Source organism: Palaemon carinicauda, chromosome 41 (assembly GCF_036898095.1).
Source record: "Palaemon carinicauda isolate YSFRI2023 chromosome 41, ASM3689809v2, whole genome shotgun sequence".
NCBI lineage: Eukaryota > Metazoa > Arthropoda > Malacostraca > Decapoda > Palaemonidae > Palaemon > Palaemon carinicauda.
In genome coordinates, this window is record NC_090765.1 from 45,114,538 (window position 1) to 45,133,293 (window position 18,756).

The window sequence follows — 18,756 nt, forward strand, 5'->3', positions numbered from 1 at the left end:
TGACTCTTCACTTAAGAGGGGAAAAACCAAGTCAAATTTAGAAAACACCTCTCACATCATCACCATTAATGTGCTTTAGTAGTAAATTTATACAGCACCAAGGAAAGCACTTATTTAGGATGACATTGCACCTAGGTTCAAATGACTGCCATCTTTCATCATCAGAGGTACTACTTATCCACAAGCTTGAGCCCAAATTGATCCTACTCCTTCCTATCCAATCGGAAGTGTACAGCAGAAATAGAGAAAGGCAGATCATCAGCTTAGAAAAACAAAACAGGATCCTCCAAGAAAAAAAAAAACGGAAAGAAATCAATATAACTTGGAGAACATGACACAATTTTAGCTACTAGGAGTAAAAACTGGCAGATACAAAATTTTATAACTCTAGTGTTACAACATTTCTGTCCCCACCCCACAAATTAACATAAAAAATTAACACCTGATAGACTTGTTAAATACCAAGTGAATCAGTGTTAATTACTTATTTTAGTAAACATTTTACTTTGCAATTATAATACGGTGCATTATAGGGAATAAATCTTAATCCATATGTTGTGTATCATGCATCCCCTCATTTGGAATTAATCAAAATAACAGTCCCAGAGGAGGAGCAATAATTAGTGAAATGAGTAGAAAAACACAATAAAATTCTAGCCATGATGTAATAATATTTAATGAAATATGTTTGCAAAGGACTTTTTCAAAATAAAAACAATACTATAGTGCTATAGATGCTCTGCAATGATATTTCAGTTGTCAGTATTTTGAGCTTACAAAAATTATAATGATATGAATTCAATATCATACAATAGATGAATTTTATATTAGGCATGCAAAGCAAACAATTCTAAAGGGACTATCAATCCTGTACGATATGTCGTGGGCGAAATCCTCGAGTTGGTTTAAGTAGCCCCTCGGCAATTTTACAGGACACAAAAGCACTCCACAAAGCTTGAGGACCACACTGAAACTTCCCTGGTCAGAAATAACCATGGATACAATAGTTAGTGTAGATGCGCAAGTTTCAATCAAGAATAACTCTTGAGTGCAAGCCATTCCAACAACATTTTACCTCCAGCACTCTCTTAGAAAAGGAAGTTCTGCGTCCTAAAAGAGGCCATTCCTTCACTCACTTCTACAGATAGATTCCGAAGTCACAACTCTGACACAGGTTTGTTGGTGGAGAGGCAGCCAAACCTGCCAATATGGTAGCTACTCCTATGGCGAGCCTCTAAGCAACTTTCTGGTTAGACCAAAGGTCAAGAATGGTGGTTTACTTCACCTCTTCTCAGGATCTGTCAAATTCAAAAGAAAAATTTACAGGGGCAAAAGCAGTCACCATCCTAACCCAGCAGTCACCTAACCAGTGGACCAACTGGGTTCTCAAGCGGAGGGATGCAGTAGCAGCTAAGTTTTCAATACAGATTGGAGATCGGGGAGTTCTTGCACTAAGAGATAAACTGATCAGGAAGCAGAGGATGCTTGAGAAGTCTCCCCTCCTCCTACTGCCTTGAACTACTGGCCAAGATAGCAGTATCACAGAGCAGAGGATTGGACGAACATCCTTCAGGACAGATAATGCTTCCCGTTCAATGGCTCTCGCCCTTCCCTCAATCAGACTTCGACGACCACCCGACATCGGAAAAATACCTCCCCCTTCAATCAGAAGTGAGAAAGATGCTGGACAAAGTACACTACAGCTAGTACAGGACAGGTCTCAAGATTTTACAGTGGCCTGTTCTTCGTGGAGAAGTCAATTGGGGGTGGAGATCGGTGGTTGACTTTTTGACCCAGAACAAGTTTGTATTATAGAATGATCAAGATATAGATGGCAAACACTGTACAACCTGTCATCGGAGGAACAACTTCACGCTGTCTCTGGACCTGAGAGATGCATTTTCCCCGATACTAGCAACTCACCCAACCAGAAGACTTTTCACAAGACACTGTACAGGAGATATTTTGATATCTTCACAAATACTCTACAGCAGTCTACCAGGAAAAGTGGGCTACCTCAAAGTATGATTGTAAGTATGTCGAGGAATGTGGTTAACATCTAGATCTAGAGTACATGGACCATGTCACTTTAGCTATATAAATATTCAAAATTCTAGGTGCGATTCTTATTTGCAAATTTACTTTTGAGAAGCAGATTTGATGTTTCTTTTTCTCTAGCATAAAAAATAGGCTTAGAGAAGTTTTTAAGATTTTCAGTGAACATTCCATAATAACGAAATTTTTTTATCTTTCATTTCACCTTGTTTTGAGTATAATTCTTGTGTCTGGTCTTCAGCTGCTGACTTTCATCTCATTTTGTTGGATAGAAAATTTTTGGCATACAGTATTAAATTCCTTATTCTTGATCTGGATAATCTCTGGCACCATTGTTCAATTAGTTCTTTATGCATGTTTCATAAGCTATTTTATAATTCAGATCATCACAGACTGTACCATCCTGTGTGTAGTATTAGTATGCAGTTTATTTAACACAAGCCTTCTCCATCATACGGCACAATACCACACAGTATTCTATAAGTTTTTGTTCCACCTATGACCAAATTGTGGAATGATCCTCCAAATATGGTGGAACTTCAAAAGTTCATACTTTTTGTAAATTGATTTCTGTTGTACAAGTTGACATATCCCGTTTCATAGTTTATATAAGACTGATTTTTTCAAGATTGTCACCAATATTAAAATTCAAAAAGGCTCTGTACAAGCCCACGAGGCAAGCATCTGACAAGGATCTAACGCTTAAGAAAGTTTTCCTGTTAACCCTGGCCTCAGCGAAGTGAAAAGGAGAGCTTCATGGCATATCACATGTTGCTAGTCATACTGAGGGATAGAGAAAGGTTCCCTTTTCCTTCATCCCTATGTTTGTCGCCAAAGCTCACAATCCGACCACAGACAACCCAAGGTTTTATGCGACATATACCTACCTCAGTTTCCCAACAATAACAGATGCAGGCCATGAACAAAAACCAAACATGGTATATCAACTGGGAGACTAATAAGTATTCCAAGTTCTATAGGAGCAACAACATGAAGACTTACCTGAACTGTGTAATCTTGTTTACAAGGACGAAGATCTCTCGAACTAGCTATTTTATTTGCTTGGTGCGGAGTAAGGGAAAATGTGAATGTGGCTTCTTGATATCTACCGGAGCCCTGCGGTGCTGCAAAATAAGAAAACAAATTTAATTTAAATATACAGTATAAGAAATGTATGGAATACTTGAATGAGGTAAAGGGTTTGAAGGAGCAAATACAAGAAAAATTGTATAATTCACTTACTGAATACAGTATTAATGTAAAGGTGACATTAGTAAATGAAAAATAAAGGCAACATTAATCAATGAACAAGGTAAGAAGAAATTGACCAAAAAACACAGATTTTGACATGGAAAACAGTGTGAGAATAAGTGCTCAGTACCAAATATTTGCATGAAACTTCAAGTGAATAAATTGTGCTAAAGACCTAATGAATCTTCTTTAAAAAATTTTTAGGTCAGGTCTTCCCTTTAAATGGTTAGACATGAATTGAATTATCTCCATTCTTTCCTATCTTGTTGGTCTTACTGCTTTCTTTTTTAACCTATACCGTGTCTTTCAGTATTCTTTCCCATCCTGTACTCTGTTTTACTGCATTCTTTCCTATCATGTAGTGTGTCTTACTGAACTCCCATGTCTCCATCTATTTCCTATAGCCAAGATTTCCTGGCCTTTCTCGAAGGTCTTCAACCTACCAACTTCTCCAGCTTCTATGCACCAGATCCCAACCCACGACATTTCACCCATGAATCTTGACAAGATTAAACCATGTCAAAATCTCACCACTTTATTCTTTTTTCAGTACTTGTTTCTCTGTATAAAAGTATCACATGCTTTATGTAACCATCATAAATTTTTGCTCCCTCTACAATGGGATAGCTTTCTTACTAGTTTCTCAATTTTTCAACAATTCACTGTATCTTCAAGGCAACAGGTGAAGGCTGCCTTTTTAAGACCCGCCCATCTACCGTAAGAGGGATCCAAAATTTTTCTATCTTCTCCCATTTGTTCTTGATATACAATTTGGGGATGTCCAGAATCAGTTTACTCCAACTACATTTTGTAATTCATACCACCTTCTGTGATATTATCTTCTACATAAAATACCAAGTACAGATTACATAGCACCTGTTTCTCCCAACCACCATAACCTTTTTCCCAATTGTATCTATTCATTTACTACATTTTAAGTTGCCTCCCCTCTCAATTATATTATTCTATCTTTAAAAATACAGTATTCCACTATCTCTTTCTCATACAGCAGCTCACAGGACATACCTTTCCTGAGATTCCTTCTGGCTTCCGGGAAAATTTAAATTGTCTAGAGAAACTTTTTAACCTTGAAAGGTCCAGTGCTGGACGCCATTCCCTACAATTATGAACCTAAAAAGCGACTTTTAAAATCAATAGAAGAGAATTGGGACAACTTCTATGCCTTTCTTCTCTATTAATGACTGTATTTCAGGTTGTAGAACTGTAATCTTTTTTTTAATTGAAAAAAATTGAAAATGGTAGTGGGTCTACTATAAGGGAGGATCTAAAAAGGAAGGGAGAGACTGTACCATTCCCCCAGCATCTCTCAAAATCAAAGCTCGATATACTTAGGCCACATCTAACAAAAGTTATGCAAAAAAGGAAAACCATACAAACCGCATATTTACAGAGAACATAAATGCAAGTTGATATAAACATACCAAATTTGTAAGTAATTTATATTTTTCCTAACATACAAACCTTTACCTATTTAATAGGTATAATCGGCAAAGCTGAAACTAGCCACAAGACTTTTAGCGAGGTGAAACTAACCAACCGCTGGTTAGCAGTAGGGGGGTAGGAGGGTAGCCAGGGTATTCTGGTCACTTTCGATTGCAGGCAAGACTTATGGGGGACAGGTGATGGCAGGACAATTTGATTAAATAGCTAAAGGTTTGTATGTTAGGAAAAATATAAATTATTTCCAAATTTGTCATCAGTTCCATCACTAAACAAACTTTACGATATTTAATAGAGATGACTCATCCATTAGGAGGGTGGCTAGTCTTTGACCCAGTGTTTTCCCCGTACGTGTTGCGCACTTGAGAGAGAAGCCCTGACACCTCGCTAAACTAGGCATACAAAGCGGGGTTAGCAGCCTGAGAAATTTTGGTGAATGTGTGATGCTAGCAGTATGACTAGTCTATTGAATACATTTTCAGAAATGTAGGAATCTTGGAAGTAACCAGAAATGTTACCCAATCCTACCTCGCCAGGGGATATAGGGATGCAACAAGTATCTATCTATACTAAGTTACACAAGGGAAACAGTTATACCTGCAGACAGTGAAAGTCAGCTTTGCAGAGTATCATAGGAACTGTTGCCTCATAAAGGAGAGGGAGATGAAAGAAAGAACCAGTCATTCTTTGCCAATCATCCCAGGCTTCTCCTAGGTTAACTCTGCCCTCACCATCTTCTATTTGTCAATCAAGGAGCGTGACGGGTAATAAACTATTTATTGTGTAGCCACCACAGGGGCAATGGAGAATGTCTGCATGCTCTTGTGGGTCATGTCTTCTTGCAGGAAGTGGGAGGTAAAGGTTAGTAATGCTTTTAGGGTTGGCGAAGCTGAGCAAATACGGCAAGCTATTGTATCTTCCAAAATATAACCTAAAGTTAATCATTGAGGTAATATCCATCGACACGGATCATTGATCATGTTACGGAGGATTTCCAGTCCGAAGGGCTTGAACCTCAGGTCCGAGCTGTCTGGAAAGAAGTAGGCCGTTACTCGCCGTGAGTGAGAGACATTAAAGGCAACTCATAGGAGAAACCTGTCCTCGGGATCAAGTGAAGATCTGCTGGCTAGGAGTCATGGGTCGGGCACCGCCGGGACCAAAGGCAGGAACCCATGCCCCATGGAGGGACTTTATTACCTGTCGCCTAAGTCTAGGTGCGGAATTCCTCCCGATGGCAATTTGAGGGTCTATTACAGTAATAACACCCTCGAGTAGAGACACAAACCTTACACGATCCTAACCACAGAGAAAATCAAATCACAAAAGAAGTCCTTAATGGGTTCCCCGATGGGAGTTGTAGACATGTCTGTTAGGCATGACGAGTCTTGTCGGAGAGGAGTCTCTCTTAACGAGACAAGACTGCCGACGAGACCTGCTTGGTGGTGGGTATGGTAGAAGCCATTTTTCTTCTGAGGAATCGCTCAAAAGGGAGCCAAACAGGTGAGAGCAGTTTTTCTCACACAGGAAAAAGAGGAGATCAATGCCTGTCTTTTCTATCCGCGCTGGTTCCCGAAAGAGGGAAGGTCTCTGAACAGAAACTGGCAGAGGTGGTCTCCTGCAAAAAGGGTGGATTGGATAAATTTCAAATCCTGAAGACAGGATCCCCAAAGGGAAGACCACGTAGGTGAGGGAAGTGTTTTGCTGTGAACGGGAAAACAGACTAATCTCTGCCATCACCGTAGGCAGGCAAATCTTCCCGAGGGAAGAAAATGCCTTTCCAGGAGATTAAAAGATAGTACTATTCGTGCTCTGACCATAGTCCTGCAAACGTGTGGTACTGTATTTGGTCTCCCCCCCCTTCTTTGATGTTTTCATAGGAAACGATGAGATTGACTCCCTGGATGACATTTTCGTCTGGCAACCTCCTTACCAGAGCAGTCTCTTGATTGGATATCGTAGAGAAACGGAGGAAAGGAACATCTCTGGTGCAGAAGGACTGGGCTGTTCCTGAAGAGTTTGGATTCGGCAGAGACTGATGCAGTCTTAGCGAGCCTGCGGAAGTTTCTGCAGGCTGATAACCATGTCTATAGATACCAGTATTCAATGTGACAGTCAGGTCTCCTGAGATTACTCCAATCCTCAGATTGTTGTAAACTCAAAATGTCTCGGAGAAGCTTGAAACTGTTAGGATCAGCCAGTCGTCCAAAAGTCTTTGGAGACGAGGCCAATCCTGAAGGGCGTGGTTGATCCTAGGGTAAAAATCCTTGAGACAACCTTCAGTTCTCACTAAAGCACTATTCCTCGACATGACAGGCTGAAGACGTATGTTCAGGAAAAAGGATAAGAAGTACGAGTCCTAGTGGTTGATCCTGTACAGAAAGCAATGGGCTAACATTTTGTATGACCACAAGCCTTCCCCTCGCAAGACAGAGTCGGAAGATCAAACTTGTTCCCTGCGGAGAGGCTAAAGCTAGAGACTTCTATAAGAAGTGACCAAATGTGACTAAATTTTAATGGGGGTATCCCTGAGTGCCATACGCATTTGATACATGAACAGCGTCACCGTCCAAGTCCAACCAGGCAGTGAGGCAGCCACTCCAGCTGTACTGCCGCAGCGGAAAACACTGTCTTCATTTTGTCTGTCTTATATCGGTAAGTTGATGCATTAATACCTGTATAGTGATTTCGAATGTGCTGCATATGTTGCACCCAGTCTTTATTTCTTTAAAATTTTTAATTTCTCACAATAAAGTGGTATGCCGACAATAGAAACCGAGTACTTCCCTTGCTGACGAAGTATTGAACCACAGTATGTCAGTGGATGATAGCCTATCAAAGTGTTCATAATTGAGGCTTCTAAAACCACATGGTAACCCCCCATACTTAAAGAGAGAGAGACGGGCAAGGGAAGAGGAAGAGAAGGAGAGGGGGCACTTTTCATGCCCTCTCCTACATTTTCTTCTTTCCCCTTGCTCCTCTTCCCCCATCCCCTTCTTTCCACGCCCCTTCCCCTCCTCTCCTCCTCCTTCTTGCCCCCCTCCCCTCCTCTTCAATATTGCCTTGCCACCTCCCCTTCCTCTCCTCCTCTTTACTCCTCCCCTTCCTTTTTATTTACCTCTTGTGAGCTTGTGTTGTTTTTATTGTTATTTGACTTATTGTGTTATTAGATGTGTTATTTTATTTGTATGTTTTTGTGAAGTTGGCATGTCTGCGGCGCTGGTCACTAGTTAAAAAGGTCGTTGGTTTGGCAGTTGTTTAGAGATTTGGAGGATTTTATGTTGCTGGTTTTAGAGGTTGTTGTTTTGGCAGTTGTTTAGAGATTTAGACAATTTTATGTCATTAGTTTTTGAGGTTGTTGTTTTGGCGGTTGTTAAGAGATTTGGAGTATTATATATGGTTGGTTTTTGAGGTTGTTGTTTTGGCGAGATTTGGAATTCTGTATATCATTGATTTTTTAGATTTCTGCTTCATCTTATTTACTGTGATTTACAAATTTATTACACCTCTTTTCCTTGTTACTGTTTCCTTGACCCATCCCCTCCTCTCTACACCTTCTCCTCCTTGTTCCTTGCCCCTTCACTTTCCTTGCTACCTTGGAGGTGAGGCTGCGAGTGTGTTGTTGCCTTTCGCAACAACCCATTCATGTGAATCAGGGTTTGCAGCTCTGACTGCCACCAAAACAAACAACAGGAATCGGCTGCAACCTGAGCATGATTTGAGGGTAGCACTTTCTAAGACTGAACCACAAATAGAGAAACTTAGCAGCATGATCCAGGCCCAAGGCTCCCATTAAAATCAGTTTACCATTTAACAGAAAACATTTATACTTATATTTTGTTTTTGTGGAATGACAAAATTTTATTTCAGAAGTGGGTTTTTTTTATTAATATTAAGCCTTAAAATTCATAATGCTATAATAAAATTTAATGATGTTAATTTTGTCTTTTCCAACCTTATAGTACCTCTCTTACAGAAGGATATTTACTGTCCCTTACTTTTACAGCCATCAACTAGTAATATATAATAATACTTATACAACTAAACTAGTGGGGTCGTGGTCATGGCTTGAGGTGCATGATTGGGGTCACCTGAAAAAAAGGTTGGGAACCACTGATACATATATATATATATATATATATATATATATATATATATATATATATATATATATATATATATATATATATATATATATATATATATATATAATATATATATATATATATATATATGTGTGTGTGTGTATATATACTGTATATGTGTGTAAATACTGTGTATATATATATATATATATATATATATATATATATATATATATATATATATATGTGTGTGTGTGTGTGTGTGTGTGTATAAAATCATTACAATAATGCTTCAATTTATAGAAACAAGTAAAATTAAAAAACAAAATTAAAGATAAAGGCTAGTAAAACAGTTGGGAGGAGAGAGATGGATGTCTACTCTCTCTGCACCAAAAGAAAAAAAAAAAGGTGATAAAAAATTCACCAGAATACACAGGTGTGTGTGTGTGTGTGTGGGAGAGAGTGGCTAGTTATCACGGCTACCCATCCACCTCACTAGAAGTCTTATGGCTAGTTTCAGCTTCACCGAAAGGATAATCGCTATTAAATAGTGTAAAGCCAGTTTAGTGATGGAACAAATGAAAAGTTGAACCTTGCAACAATTCAGGCTTGAACTGTTTATATATGAGACACCTGATTTGGATGACAGTTCATGCCTGGTCCACTCGTCCAGTGGCAACTACAGTCATAAGCAGGGATAACATTTCTTTCTTTTGCTATGGTCGAATCATTTCCATCTTTAAAGGAATAGCATATGAATTTCAGGTAAATTTCATCACAGAAAAATTGACAGGTAGCTTCAGCTTTTATAACATTTTGTATAGTTTTTCTTCATATGTCTACCAAGTCAAAGCAAAGACTGAAGTGTTTTTTATTACCGTTTGACATTGCGCCTTATAACCGAGTTCCATTATAACTTCCACATCTAAAATACACTTAACATAATTGTTTTGCAATTACTCCTGGACTGATGTTAGCTTTAAAGTCAGATGTTATTTGTTATTTTTCCCAGAAATGGCACCTTTTACCTTTTGGCTTTTATATCTGTAATGAGTGTTTTTCTGTTAAAGAATCAAATATCAAGCCTAAAAATTCTATAGATATGTTTATAGGCACGAGACCATTTCCCCTTTTTTAGTTCATTGTAAGACCATCTATCGACAGAAAATTCAAAGACTAACGGTCAAGGTCCACATATCTATTTTCATGTTAAGACTAGTCCAAGCATGTTATTAGGTTTGAGTTCCACAGCATAACTTTTGCTTACCTAATGGCTGAGCAAAGATGGCATAGTTCAAGAAATTAGGATTTTCCATTCCAACTCATACAAGTATTTGTTTACAATCATCTTATGGCATGCTGTGATAGTACGTTATCTTTAAGTGGAATAAACATCCAACCTCATTAGAGTCTTAATCATTAATAGCACATGGCAAGAAAACTGCCGTCCTGCATTTTTACAAGGTAGTGATCTGGATAAAGCATTTACCTGACAATATTGACCAACCTTTCAAAATACAAATTTTCTTCAAAATGGATATTAAATCTACTGTCAATAAGATTGATATGAATATATCAAAATTAGTATTATGGTATTCAGGAGAGCTGTGCAACACAAACATAAGTTTAATTCTACAAATAAAGACCACATTGAAGAAGATATGTTGAATATACTGTATATACTCACAATGTAATACTTGAGAGAAATCTTACCTAATGATGACGGTTTTAGTAATTCCCCTAACATATCGTAAAAGGGCAATTTTTTCAATTTCACATCTGGATTTATAGGATACGAGGAGTTGAGGGGATTTGCCGCTAATGGTGGGTATCCGACTGTTGATGTGAGAGCTGATGCCGCAACTTGTGGGGATCCCGCAGTATACCTCGAACTATTGAGTGTAGAATTCACACCTATGCTCCCCACGCTGCCACCCTGAGTGTATCCTGCGATAGTATTGAGACCCATGGGTACCTTCTGTGCAGGATGAATTCCAGTCGAACCACTCGCTCCAACTTGTGACCTGTCACCAAACGACATCATCTCTAGTCTAAGTAAAGAAAAACACAGGAAACTTCACATTAGCATGTGAGTTACCTAATTTCAAAGAGTATAACACCTAACACACTACAAAAACAGTGTTAGGTTTCAACAACTAACTTAAGCCCCTGATTCAAAAGCAGCGATAAATTAAAAGGAATTAGCAGCACACACTGTCCTGTATTTAAGCAGCTTCTGTATAAGATGGATAATAAATATAGTGATTGGCACACATGTACTTCTGCTCAAATTATACCTACCTCACAATCTCAAAAAAAAGATTTATAGAAATTTTTCAAAGTCACAACATACTTTAGTAAATCAAGTTAGGTTCTGACACGACATAGCAAACATCTTGACATCACAAATTAGGAATTACAGTTGAAATCTAAACTACATACTGTACATAAGCAGCTTCCACGTGACATGTGAATATTGTAAAGAAAAAGTATATAAATACAGTTAACATCATATATAACTTCAGATAACACTATATATACATATATATGTTATAGATATATATGTTATACATATATCTATCTATCTATATATATATATATACAGGTATATATATATATATATATATATATATATATATATATATATATATATATATATATATATATATATATATATATATATATATATATGTATGTGTATGTATGTATATATATGTACATATACGTACTCTATACGTATACATACATACATACATATAAACATATACAGTATATATACACACATGAAAATGTTATAGCCATATCAAAATTTTACATCTCATATATGAAGGGTTGTATTTATAAGTAGAACCCTAAATTCATTAGGGGAAAAATCTGAACCTGAAAATTTTTCTTTATAAAATTCAAAAGAACATTTTCTTTCACTAATGGAGCAAAATTTCAACATAAAAACAACTACTGTACAAACCCCTTAAATAAGTTTTCTTTTTATTTGCATTCCTAAATAACCTCCTTTAAGATACAGGGTTATTTAAACATCAAGTTTTCATGAAAGAAACCTTGGACAGTAATCATGAAATCAAAGCAGGAAAGTATTAGAGATAGGAATGAGAAATTCCACCACTTGTAGACAGCCACTTTGTATAGTATTGTATAACTTACAAATAATGCTAACCAGTAATAATTCCGCACACCCAAATATTACTCAAGATCCACTTTATTCTTTGTTCACTATATGAGGCATCTGCTTTTATTTTCAATTTGAGTCTGATGATGTCCTTAGACGAACATAACTCCATTCAAGTTTATCACTTCTCATTTCGTGGTTTGATATATACATTATAATTTCATATTCATTAAACACTAAACACAAAGGTACTCAGACTATGAAGCCAAATAAAGTTGGAAGGAAAAAAAAAAATTTTAAGTGCTTCTCCCAATGGACAATGTTGGATGTCACACAATCTACCTATTTTCTGAGGCCTTACAGGTTGAATTCTCATTGGTGAACAAAACATTACTGACTCAGCCCATTGGATTCAGGTAGTGTTTGAGCTTTCAAGACTCTATACATTAAACTCCGTCCAACACCTTGTCAAGCCTATGGAGGCAGATGATAACTTCTTGCTCAAGAAGTCCTGCATGGATACATCATTTCAATGTCTCCCCAAAATATTTAGAAAGCTATAAGGGAGATCAAGAGAGAAAGACTCAATGCTTACTGGAAGGATTCGTGACCAGAAGTAATCAACAACCATAAGGGATTCTCGCTGCAAAATCCACCACTTGGCAGCAGATAAGGCAGGTGAAACTGCTTGGAGGAGATGGCTTACCAATATGACTATTAACAACGTAAAAGACCTGAACAAGGACAAATCAGATCAATTAAATGATGAAGATCTGATGGAGATGACAAAGTCCACAATTCATGATGAAGAGCATGACAATCAAGAGGAAGAAAAGGAAGTCAGCCTATCACTAAAACATCTCTCAACTTTAGCAAAAACAGAATATAACTTTAGACAATGTCCGAAAATTGGGATCTGCAAACGATTCATGCATTGCAGTTCAGAAATGCAATCAGCAGAGCCATTGAAATTTATAAAAACATCCTAACCCATAAGAAAAGGCAGCATCAGCAACTATCGAACACTGTTCCTCACACCCCCCCCTCAAAAAAAAAAAACTAAATAAGAAGAAGAAGAAGAAGAAGAAGAAGAAGAAGAAGAAGAAGAAGAAGAAGAAGAAGAAGAAGAAGAAGAAGAAGAAGAAGAAGAAGAAGACGACATGGGAGCTCACTCAAAAGTTACTACAGTACATTGGACAACAACGAAGATGTTGCACCACCTGACGAAGAAGCCTTTCCACCAAGAAGCTTGCACAACTCTATAGCATTTTCTACTTCCAAGAGTGCATTGCTTGAAAAGGGTTTGTGAAAGGCGCTCCTTTGAAAAGAAAACATAAGAACTAATACAGTAGGTTACATAAAGAGACAATTCAGATACAGAAACAAAGACACTCTACTTCAGCTGTAAACACCACTAGTAACACCCCATCTAGAATACGGAGTCCAATTCTGGGCTCCGAGTATTCACAAGGATATAGATAGACTGGAAACAGTGCAAGCTAGGGCCACCAACTAATTCAACCATATTTGGATATAGACGGAGGATGGAATGTTTGAACTTATTTGATCTACAAACTTTATGACTAAGGAGAGAGTTAATAGAGGCATTCAAAATTCTTGAAGCAATAACAAATGTAGATTACAACAATCAATTCAAGCTTAGCAAAATCAGTCTAGAAGCAATGAACACAAATTGAAATTGAAAAGATACACCAACACTAAATTAGGCAATTTCTTTGCACACAAAATAGCAAATACATGCAACAGACTTCCAGCAGATGTAGTAAATAGTAACATGGTACACGCAGATGTAGTAAACAGTAACATGGTAAACAAGTTCAAGAATTAGTTACTACATTGGACAACAACGTAGATTTTTCACCGCCTGACCAAGAAGCCTTTCCATGAAGAAGCTTGAGAGGCTTGCACAGCTCTAAAGCATTTTCTACTTCCAAGAGTTTATGCTTGAAAAGGGTTTGTGAAAGGTGCTCCTTTGAAAATAAAACACAAAAACTTATAAGCTACATAAAGAAACAATTCAGATACAGAAACAAAGATTCTGTACTTGGGCTGTAAACATCACTAGTAACACCCCATCTAGAATACGGAGTCCAATTCTGGGCTCCAAGTATTCACAAGGATATAGATAGACTGGAAACAGTGCAAGCTAAGGCCACCAACTAGTTCCATCATATTTGGATATAGACGGAGGATGGAATGTTTGAACTTATTTGATCTACAAAATTCATGACTAAGGGACGAGTCAATAGAAGCATTCAAAATTCTTAAAGGAATAACAAATGTAGATTACAACAATCTATTCAAGCTTAGCACAAATCCATCCAGAAGCAATGCATACAAATTGAAATACAAAAGATACACCACCACTAAATTAGGCAATTTCTTTGCATACAAAATAGAAAATACATGGAACAGACTTCCAGATGTAGTAAACAGTAACATGGTAAATGAGTTCAAGAATAAGTTGGACAAGATCATAAAATCTCTTTAAATGTTCAAACCAAGAGCAAATGGAGTCTCCCAGGATGGACTAAAAAGTCTTTGACACATCCAAAATCCTTGTAACTTTTGAAAAATTGATTCTGTAATCACCAGTAAAACAAATAAAACTGGAAATGTGAGTAATTAAACAGTAAGTGAGCAACTATATTCGATGGTGACATCTCGTATATAGCTTGAATAGCGGATCCACAGCCTCGTAGTGAAGGGGTTAAACAAGGGATGCATAGAAGACAAACAGATGGACACATATAGCTAATTTCCCTTCATGTTTGTCTACGCATAATCATCTACCATAGCACCTAGTTTAACTATTATTCTTTATACCATGTAGTAATCTTACATCACGCTTACCTATGCATGTACCAATTGGCCTGAAATTTTCTAACCTGCATAGACAGTGCAATAATGTGTTGACAACTACATTAGACAGTCGGACAGATACACAATCTCCTTTCATACAAAGCTATGCATGACGGCCTATTTCATAAGTTTGACAAAAATTTCTTCAATCGTATTGGAGGACTTGCTAAGGGAAAGCAAGCATAATGCTGACAATTATACAGACATTCTTCCTCCATGATGGACTGCTTTCAATCAATTTTGATTACAATCCTTAGAACTACATAGAGGAGTTGCAGCGACAAGGCAAACGTAAACACCATACTGATGGAGCACATTTCCTTTCAAGCACATGGGACATTTTAGAGTAATATGCCTTCAAGCAATATTTGATTGACACCTGCAACAATGCAGGAAGTGCAATGAAGAAACAGTTGTGACAATCATTCTGAAAGATACACAGACAGACAGATGGTACTCTTCATGCACATCTAAACGTGATGGTTCCCCCTCCTTACAAATTTCACTAAAACCCCTTTATCTAAATAGGATTGGCACTTCCAAAGCAAGAAGAGAAAATAAAAGACAGCAGAATGATCTCCCTTCAAGGATACAGTACTGTATGCATAATGGTCTAAGTGCTACTTTGATTGAAATTCACTCAACCTCATCAGAGTAAGAGAGTATAAAGTAAATGTGACTAGCACTAAGCGATTAACATCCATTTAGGCACATCTTTATGCGATAGTCTACCTTCGTAACAAGTTTGACCCGAACCCCTCAACCAATTAGATGTGATGTAAAAGGAAGTACTTTACACTGAAGGAAAGGTGGAAAGAAAGACAGACAAACGGAGATAAATGAATGGGTGGTGTCAAACTCAGAACAATGTTGATTACCCGGGAATTTCATATAAGACAAAATTAAGCTAGTTCCGTAAAAAAATCTTTGCTGTATAACTTTTTATATCTTGGTCCATACTACATTCAGCAAAAGGTTAAAACATTAAAAGAAATACATATTCATTGTATTGAAAGAGGAAACCAAAATCTAAGCACATACTATATTTCCTTCATTACAAATTGTATAAAGTAAAAAGATAACCTTTAAATGAAGTATAAGTCACAACTTCAAGTAAAGAAACAATCAGACTTTTAAATCATAAGGATAATGTTTTTAGAAATAGGAAAATGAAGGAAAGAATCTAAAATCCAATAAATGTTGTGTGAAAATAAGTACAGAACATTGTGCTAGTTACCAGTCCTTTGGTAGTGGTTAAAAAAAAATCAAACTCAATATCTACAATTAGTGAATAACACATGACAAATTCAATAAACACAAAGTATACTATAGTATACCATATTACCAGATCAGTTTCTAAAAATGCATGCCAAACCCTAAACCTCAATACAATACAGGTCACAAACACTAGCACTTTTCTTGTGAAGCTTATTTTCTTAGATTGACAAAATGAACAGTACTACGGTAAACATATGCTTGAAAAATCTCACAAAAAAAACCCCTCCACATAATAAAGGGATTTTGACGAAGTTAAAATCTATTTCTGGGGAAAGACCTGTGGCGCCCGGTGAAAAGGGGTCCTTCTAATACACTTTTAGAAAAGTGTATTAGAAGGACCCCTTTTCACCGGCCGCCACAGGTCGACCCAGAAAAGCAATAAACAAACAGCATACTCAACATGATTCTCCAACATGAATTCATGAGCACATTGCCCCTTTTTCTGAAATTTGAAATAAGGCCATGACCTTACTTTATTTGAATCAAGAACATAAGGAAGTTGTGAAAAGTTGAAATTCTATACTTACTGAATGCTCTTGTATAGTTCTTTAATCTTTGCTTGTATGGCAGGGTTCCGAAGCCTTACAATTTCAATGGCACGGCTTTGTAGCTCATTTTTACGACCAGTTTTGTTCTTGCCAGCATATCCTAATAACATCTGAAGCTCAGAGACCCTAAAGGTCATTACCATTCTCTGTAGGAAAATAAGAAAAAAATTAATTAGTTCTGGATTAATCATTGCAACTACATACAGCCTATTTTTTTAATAAATTCTTTCTTTATCTTCATACTCACTACAAATCAATTTACACCATCTGTGTACTACTATAGATATTTCCCTTTTCATTAGTGTATACTGGTCATATTGCGAGAATGGAGGACACACCTATACCCAAACAAATGCTAACTGCTGTCATGGGACGGAAACCTTTGCGAAGACCTAAAAAGAATTGGAATAGATGCCTCAAGGAAGATCTCGACAGGGAGGGAACTGGAACGGATACATTGATGGATTTAGCACAAGATAGAGGAGGGTGCGATATCTTTCAAGAGCGCTCATGAGTCAAAGAGTGGCCCAAAGACCAATGGAGTAGTAGTATACTGCATTGTATTACTGTAAATCCAATACCGTATAAGTGTTTCTAACCAACAAAAATGCCTAAGTAACATGAACTTCTAAAATTAAACAATTTCATTACTTACTGAAGTTGGTAAACTGTCGCTTCTCCTGAAGGAAAAAGATTTACCAACCTAGTCTAATGATACAGGATTTTTTCTCTTTCAAGGTACATACAATAATAATAATAACAATAATAATAATCTTTATTTCAGCAAAAGCCATATACAGAATTACAATAGGGGTACGGTGGTCTTACATTTTTGACATCAGTAAAAAAAAAAGATGAGAAATGCAATAATATCAGTGATATATTATAAACATCAATTAGCAGGTTGACCACAGAGTTCTAAGGTCTGGGTAATAAAATCATTGTAGCATTAACGCTTAATAATGATGATAACATGCATATCAGCAAACAAAAAGATAGGGAGAAAAAAATGGCGATGACAATGATACTTATGTTGGAACAAAAATTCCTTGAATAATGATAGAACTCTTACAGCTAGACACTCCCTCTAGATGCTGGAAACCTAGCTAAATGTATGATTCTCTCCCTTGTTACAGTCCCTATTTTCCTTTACATCTGATAGATTAACAAGACGTACGATACATTCTTTGTTTCTGTGTGGTTGCTTTCACAATTACTGTACTATATTAACAGATGCTTTTTTTTTTTTTTTTTTTTTTTTTTGGCTAGACACTTCCTAGGCAATGAACTATTATCTTTGCTCCGATAGCTTCTAAGCATCATCATAATTCAACTCTTTATTGATTTATTTTTGTATTTTGCCTGTTTACAGTACTCAATATTCTCAATAATTTGAAGATATCCCAAGAGATTTAAAATGGCCGGATCAAGGAGGAGCGGAGATGGATCGTCTTCCATTATCTCATAACACTTCCTCTGACATACGTACAGTGGAGGAAGCAAACGAGTCGAGTTCACAAATCTGAGGGACTGTGATGCTCCTGCCACTTGGATGCAAGCCCTCTTCTTGGCTTCAACAGGGAAAAATAGCCCAGTGAGAAAAAGAAACAAGGAAATAAACAAACTGCAAGAGAAGTAATACCAATCAAAATGAAATATTTTGAGATCATTGACAACACTAAATTAGAACTATATATAAACACAAAGACATCAGAATAGGAGTAAGGCAAGCCTTCCTTAAGGGCCTGGGGGTGTCGGCGAGTCAGACACACTCATTTTTCACTGATTTACAGCATTTGCAGATGTCTGTTACCTAAACCCCAGTGAATACTGAAGTGTGACAGTACAGTAGTTTGAATTCTTACTGTTATTTTTTTTTTCTGCCAAAGGATGATTAGCCTAATATAAAATTGCACTCAACCAAACTCTTATTGTTCATAAAACCTTTTTAAAAGCTAAACAGTCATGTTGATATAATTTATAAAGAAGAAAAAAAATCCTTTAGAATATGAAGGAGAACTTTTTATGACCGAGTTCACTAACTTTAATATTAATTTCCACTCAAAACTGA

General features: G+C 36.9%; 1 protein-coding gene across 6 annotated transcripts in view; it reads right to left on the reverse strand.

The window, feature by feature from the left end:
* Positions 1 to 18,756, reverse strand: part of Su(var)2-10 (E3 SUMO-protein ligase Su(var)2-10) — a 97,090-nt gene that overhangs the window by 60,728 nt on the left and 17,606 nt on the right. For 5 of the 6 annotated variants that reach the window (XM_068364607.1, XM_068364605.1, XM_068364608.1 and 2 more), the window contains 3 exons: positions 16,665 to 16,831; positions 10,563 to 10,900; positions 3,058 to 3,179 (listed from right to left, as the gene is read on the reverse strand). In XM_068364607.1, coding sequence (XP_068220708.1) covers positions 3,058 to 3,179; positions 10,563 to 10,900; positions 16,665 to 16,828 — 624 coding nt within the window. In that variant the 5' untranslated portion in view covers positions 16,829 to 16,831. The remainder of the gene's footprint in view (positions 1 to 3,057; positions 3,180 to 10,562; positions 10,901 to 16,664; positions 16,832 to 18,756) is intronic. The other variant, XM_068364606.1, reaches the window with a different exon arrangement.